Raw genomic sequence first — 6428 nt, 5'->3', positions numbered from 1 at the left:
TTCTCTTGGAGTTTATCACTACGTCATCGTCTACTAAAAGAGCATGTTTACATTTTTACATGACCAACTCATTTTCGAAAAATTATAGCAGGCAGACAATCGCTTTATATCACCTCAATTGGGTTGATGCGATTCAAAAATATACCTTTCCTCTGGGAAAATGTGTTGCACAAAAATAGGGCACGTCTTTCACATTTTCAAACACAAAGCTAGAGGATAACCAATCCATGAAAATTACCAACACATTTTAGGTAACTGATGCAACTACTGAGCAGGCAGAAACTCGCTTTAAATCACCTAAATTAGGCAAATGTGATTCTGAAATTCCCCAACCCCTATGGAAAAACATAATGCTAGTAGGCCACTCAAATTAGGCACGTCATTCACATTTTCCAACTCAAAGCTAGAGGGTAACCAAGCCATGAATGAATAAATTCATGCATGTTTTCAAAGCTTTGGTTCATACATTTGCAACACAAATAGGTTTGAAGAGAAATTATGGTTGCCTAATACTTACATTTCTCTTTAAAATGCTCTGATTGGATACCATGTCGATGATCTCTCTCACTGCTTGAGTTGTTATTTTACTGAATGTACATTATAAGGATACTGTCGCTGGATACGCTACTACATCGTTAACCTACTTATTACATTGAGAAAATACGGAAAAGTAAGCCATAAAGTTCGATATCATGTTTGCAAATACATGGTTTTAATCTTGCTTGCATACAATTATATTAATGCTGATAATCAGTACCCTGGTGTTCCGGTTCATCCCTTAAAAGCGTAAGTAACCAAAAACTACCTAATTGAAACTGCCTAACTAGCTAGCATTGTACCTTCCTAAATTCGCCGGGGACCAAGTAACCTTGTAGCTAGCAGGCAGGAGCAATCCTAAACTTGTTCGTTTTCACATGAATAAATAATAACAGAAAATTAAGTGAGAATACATTAGTACGTCTTATTACCTTTACTTGAAAGGTCAAATCATGGAAAAACGTTGCAGTCTTAAAACGGAATAGTAGCTAGCCCACATTAAAAACATTAGCATGTCCAACTAGCTAGGAAGCTAACCACAGTCAAACGCTTCAGCTGCAGCAACAGTCCTGTTTGAGTACGCCACGCCCACTTCCAACGCAAAAACAAAACTTATGATTGGTCAGATCAAGGGAAACGAGGACATGCGCGTCATCTGTGAGGGACCTTTCATCAGAAATGTTGCTTATACTTGATCACTGAGGTCGGAAATGTACACTTGCAAATGTACCACTTTGTACAGAGCCCGGTTTCCCGAGATAAGCCAATCGTTGGACACTCGTTTCCCTAAACTCCCCCAAAACCACACAGAAAGACAGATTATTTGTATTATTACATTCCCAAAGTCTTTGTTTGAAAAAACATTTTGAAAAAAATAAAACGCTTTGAGCCATGTGGGTCTTGTTTCGAATGTAACATCAACTTCCTCTGTTCTTGTCAGCGTATGACGCTGTAGCGAGTTTACGAGCTTACGTATCGCAAGTAGCTTTATTGCAACGTCAGCAACTTGGAACATGATCGAAGTCTTACTTCAGCTCCACCTACTCTTTCAGTTTCAAACTTTTCACCAAATGTGACGCCACTGTCCTTACTGCCAAATTAATAAAGCACACAGGATAGCTATTCACAATGACTTCTACAAACATGTTTCAAGGGCTTGATGGCGCGAAGCCAAGTTCAAGGTAAGACATGAGCCAAAACATTGAACTAATCTTTACTAACATCAGAAAGGTATAAACAAAATTAACTGGTTGTGAGCTAGGATGTGCTTATTCAACATCATGTTCTTTTTTTGTCCGCATGCTAACGCGGTAGAATGCAAAGTGAACGCTAGCGGTCTTGTTTATTAGCCATGCATTTTTATTATTCTAACATAACAAATACCGTGAACGATTGTAAATTTTTTCATATGTGCTGCCATTTAGGCTAAATACATTCCAAATATATTGTTGCTTTGTTACTTGTTAGCTTAGCTGTTCCATCAAGCTAGGCTAACAATGTTGCGATGTTAGTGTGCACTATTTTGACTATCTAAACTCGCTCTAGCTACTGAAGCGAGGTTGTTAGTCATTGGCTGGCTGAAACCTACTTGACTCTGACATTTGTTTAATGTCCTTGTTCCAAATCGAACGTTATTCGGTTAGGTTTTGCTAATTATCTAGGTAGCTAATTAACTGCATCTTAGCAAGCTTGCTAGCGGTTAACCAGCAAGAAGACTGCCACTTCACATCGGTAATATTACCTAGCCTACTATCTGTTAAGGTGGCTAACTGTTTGTGAAATTGACCAACCAACTATTATGTAACTACTTAAACGAGTTATTTTTTTTGCCTAATCTTATGAACCTCAATATAGCATACTGAATGTTTTGAAGATCTAACAACAACAACAATAATATTCAGGGGTTGGTGGGCTAATTGCATAACGTCCTATGTCACTTATAGGCCTGCAGATAATCAATATATTTATTGTTTCATACATTTCCGTTCTTTTTTGTCCACATTTTTGCTGATGTGGACTTGTATATTAGACTGTTTCTTTGTGTGTATGTAACAGAGTGCTGCGTCCTCCTGGAGGTGGCTCCAGTAACTTGTTTGGTGGTTATGAAGAAGACGCGTCTGCCTCCAGGAGGCCTCATAAAATGGCCTCCACTATTTTTGAGCCAGTAGAGGATTCCAGTGGATCCCCCAGGCGATCTAACCCCCCAGGTCAGAGGTGCATGAAGCACGGGCAAGTTCAGATATACTTCAAAGATCCAGCCAAAAATCTGTCACATCATTATGTTTGAAAAATAAGAAATTGCATTATTCACCTCCTACTCCAACTGTCTATCCAGTAGGGAAAACACTCACCAGCGCAGAACTTGTGTAGGCAGCAAATGCAGAGAAATGGTCAGAAAAGGCCCATGAGTAAAGTTACAACCACAAAGAAAAGTCAGGTTTGGCATAGACCATTTGGTGATGAAGCTTTGACACAAGTTCTGGGTAAAATTGTGGGATTTTAAAAGACCATGATTTAGTATCTTTGGTGTCTAACATTTACTTGATAGATTTATCTTGTGATTTAATAAACATTCGTATTTGAGCCGTTATTGTTCATATTTTACACAAGCTGTCATTGGTGACGGGTAGTTGATCTCTTTTGTTCTCATATAGGGGGGAGGAGCAGTGGGATATTTGACGAACCCAAGGCTCCCTCACAGCAGCACAGACCGGCTCCTCCAGGTGGGCCGACCAGCAGCATCTTTGGGGAAGCAGAGCGCTCCGTGCCCCCTGCCACTACCCGGAGCCACCCTAATAAACCAAAGGCAAGTTATTGCAGCAATATTTGGAAGCCATCAAACCAAACACCTAGTAACCCAGAGTTTGAAGTACTGACACCTGTCACTTGTGGTCCAAGTAGGCAACGGAGACAGTGAGAACAAAGTCATTGATAGAACAGCAGCAAAACACAAACATATTTCTAAATTATAGAGATCCCTATTAAAGAAAATATTATTTTACATTATTCACTTCTGTGAGTATTGATTAATGTGGAAACAATTAGAAAAATACTATGTTACATCGTCTGTTACAGGACTGTTTTCACTAAGTGCTTTGAATCCATTGTGTGAATATGGAATGGTTGTCTTCTTTGTTGGTGGGTGGGTGATATATTCTGTCATTTCCAGGATAACATAAACATGTCTTCAAGTGCCACTCCTGAACAAGAGCCTCCAAGTGAGTTATTTGCCTACACAGCCTGTTTACTCAAACCCAAAATGAAGGTTCTTTACCTTTTTTAGGCCCCCATAAAAATCCCTCCAATTGAACCAAGTGGACGATGCTTACAGTTAGCACCTGTTGTGATTCTGTTGTTGCACTATGTCTTGTATAATACAAACCCTTCCTGGGCTCTTACGCACTGTAAGTAGTATTACAAGTATGTTGACATGCTCTGCTACAGAATGACTGGACTAGCTCTAAGCTTTAGGACCTAAAACCCTCAAATCCAAACCTTGTTTAAAAGACAAACAGGTTTAATAATGCAATATGTATATAACCTGTAGATAATATAACACTTTTATAATGCCGTCTGGACTCCCCATTATGTATAATGTGTCACTGTGTATTACAAAAAAGGGTGCCAAATATTGTTAAAACAAATGAAACCTATAAGTTTATTTTCAAATGTTTTAAATTGGCACTCTCATCTTAGACACAATCGGTCTGTAACAGTGCCCAGACACGTCATGAAAGGGAAAACCAGAAGAAGACTTTTCAAAAGTTCCTTTATAAAAATGTACCATAGGAAAGTCTCACTGAGACAGTTGGTTATTCTATAGCGAGGGGATGGTTATTTCCAGAGGAGTTGGTTATTATGTAGGGAAACCTCTCAAAACTGGGGTGCTGCACCTCTCACCTTACTCAACTCTCCATGTCCCTTTCAGCTTCTCAGCCAAAGGAAACTCAAATACCAGTGATTTGTCCTCCACCTGTAAAGGTGGAACAGCTCCAGTCTGAGGCAGAGCCCTCCGCTCCCTCCAGGCTCCTGGAGAAGGACCACGAGCCCCGTCTGGGGGCTCGGCCTCGCTCCCACAACAAGGTCCTCAACCCCCCTGGAGGAAAGTCCAGCGTGGTCTTCTATTGACCAACTTCCCATCTCTCTTCTTTCTGTACACATTCTTTTTGTTTGTTTTATCCTCCCTCATTCCACCCTTTCTCACTGTCCTCCAGGGATGATTTGTTGTTAAAAATGATCCTCTATTCCCTTATAAAGGAAATAGTCACATCTCAATGATTCATGTTTGATTTATTTGTCACATTTCATATCACATCCCTGGTCTGCATTCTTCTGCACTTTAAGACCGTTCCTGAGGACCTCTTTGTGTTGTTGTTTTCTGGATGAAACGCTTGCAATCACTACTGTCCTGTTACTGTGTTGAGGTGACGTGTGTAATCATGTAATTACTCACTGTAAATGTTCATCTTTGACTTGGTAATGGATTGTGATGAAAGGCTGGTGAGTAAAATAGGTCTACTGTGTTTCAGGCACCCTCAATGTTCATCCACCAAACTCAGTTCCGTTTACTGTTCTACATTCTATAGACCTTTTACTGTCTGTTCATCTTGCTTGTTGTTCTAACCACTAATGCAAATGGGTAATGTCATCAGTTTGCTTACGTTTTGCCAATTAACCATATTTCTTTTGCATTTCTGTCTTGCTTATGTTTTTGCTTAAGCTTATGTTATCATATACTATACATTTATAAAACTTTGTTCAGGGAAAAAAAGCCAACAAAAAAAATCTAATACACAAAGAGCTACGTCAGCCAATTGCCTTGACCCAAAGTTTATTTTCCTTCAATTTTGATCTTGTCCACTGGGGCAAATACTGAATGTATCGTGTTTCTGGTTTGGTTCAGACACTGTTTGCTCTAAGAATGGTAAATCAGTTTGGGGAGGCCTTTAATTTATGTTTTAAATTAAAACTGTGGCACACAAGTGAACTCTGGAAGATAGCATGACAGGCCAACAGAGCAGGCTCAGCCTCATACAGCAGGCTCAGCTTCATACGGCAGGCTCAGCCTCATACAGCAGGCTCAGCCTCATACAGCAGGCTCAGCCTCATACAGCAGGCTCAGCCTCATTCAGCAGGATGAGCCGTATAGCCCAGCCACCATGTTGCACACGTTAACAGTATCCCGGCTCTGCCCGTAATGTTGAAAGGTGTAATGCCCATTATTTCTTTATGCAACCTATAACCCTGTACATGGTGTATGCCAATTACTATGATCCTAGACAATCATCTTAGACTAACCCTAAGTAGCTGAGCGACTGTTGTGAGTGGTGGGGCGTACTTGACCTCTACTTGTTAGCTTGGACTGGTAGTGTGCAACAATTGAAATGTAACAAAATTGAATAAAAATGTAATACCATGCCAATGTAATAAAAATGCTGACCAAAGAACATTGTGTTGGTAGCCATTCAAACTGTGCTGTCCCTCAGAAATAAAAACACACCCACATCAAAATGTCATAGTTTGAAGGCTGAATTCATCTATGGGACCTCAAGGTTAACCAGTCCCGAGTCTAGCAACATTAACATTGTATTTAAAGGTAAACATGTTTAGATTAAGCTTGTTAAGTCATAACCATAGACTGAGGTACTTTGAGGTTCCTTTAATGTGGACAGTAACTAGAATAACTGAACACTGATGCCTTCATCGGCATTCAACAGTTTGTACTTTGTTTTAAATCCATTGAGTGATTTCTGTAAAATGTCATTTACATATTTTTAGCAATCACTGACAACACTGTAATCAAGTTATAAAGTAACTGTAGTAGTCACGTGTTTCATGATCACAGACATAGACTGTAAAAACAAATCACAGATACCCGAAGAGTGATTCCT

The 6428-nt window shown here is 39.7% G+C and overlaps 1 protein-coding gene across 1 annotated transcript; it reads left to right on the top strand.

Moving 5' to 3' along the window:
• The first annotated feature begins 1563 nt into the window (after positions 1–1563).
• Positions 1564–6051, top strand: jpt2 (Jupiter microtubule associated homolog 2). The gene is made up of 5 exons (XM_047039148.1): positions 1564–1718; positions 2593–2744; positions 3192–3343; positions 3707–3755; positions 4466–6051. The coding sequence occupies exons 1-5, from the start codon at positions 1666–1668 to the stop codon at positions 4663–4665; spliced, it is 606 nt and encodes a 201-aa protein (XP_046895104.1). The 5' UTR covers positions 1564–1665; the 3' UTR covers positions 4666–6051.
• The last annotated feature ends 377 nt before the right edge of the window (positions 6052–6428 follow it).

Source organism: Hypomesus transpacificus, chromosome 17 (genome assembly GCF_021917145.1).
Source record: "Hypomesus transpacificus isolate Combined female chromosome 17, fHypTra1, whole genome shotgun sequence".
NCBI classification, from domain to species: domain Eukaryota; kingdom Metazoa; phylum Chordata; class Actinopteri; order Osmeriformes; family Osmeridae; genus Hypomesus; species Hypomesus transpacificus.
Note: the sequence above shows the minus strand (reverse complement) of the source record. Positions and strands in the feature narration are given on the sequence as shown.

Bases quoted from the DNA above. Each gene is read 5' to 3' on its own strand.
- jpt2 (XM_047039148.1), top strand. From the start codon at position 1,666: ATGACTTCTACAAACATGTTTCAAGGGCTTGATGGCGCGAAGCCAAGT. The intron at 1,719-2,592 runs GTAAGACATGAG...TGTATGTAACAG, and splicing joins GGCGCGAAGCCAAGTTCAAG to AGTGCTGCGTCCTCCTGGAG. The intron at 3,756-4,465 runs GTGAGTTATTTG...TGTCCCTTTCAG, and splicing joins TCCTGAACAAGAGCCTCCAA to CTTCTCAGCCAAAGGAAACT.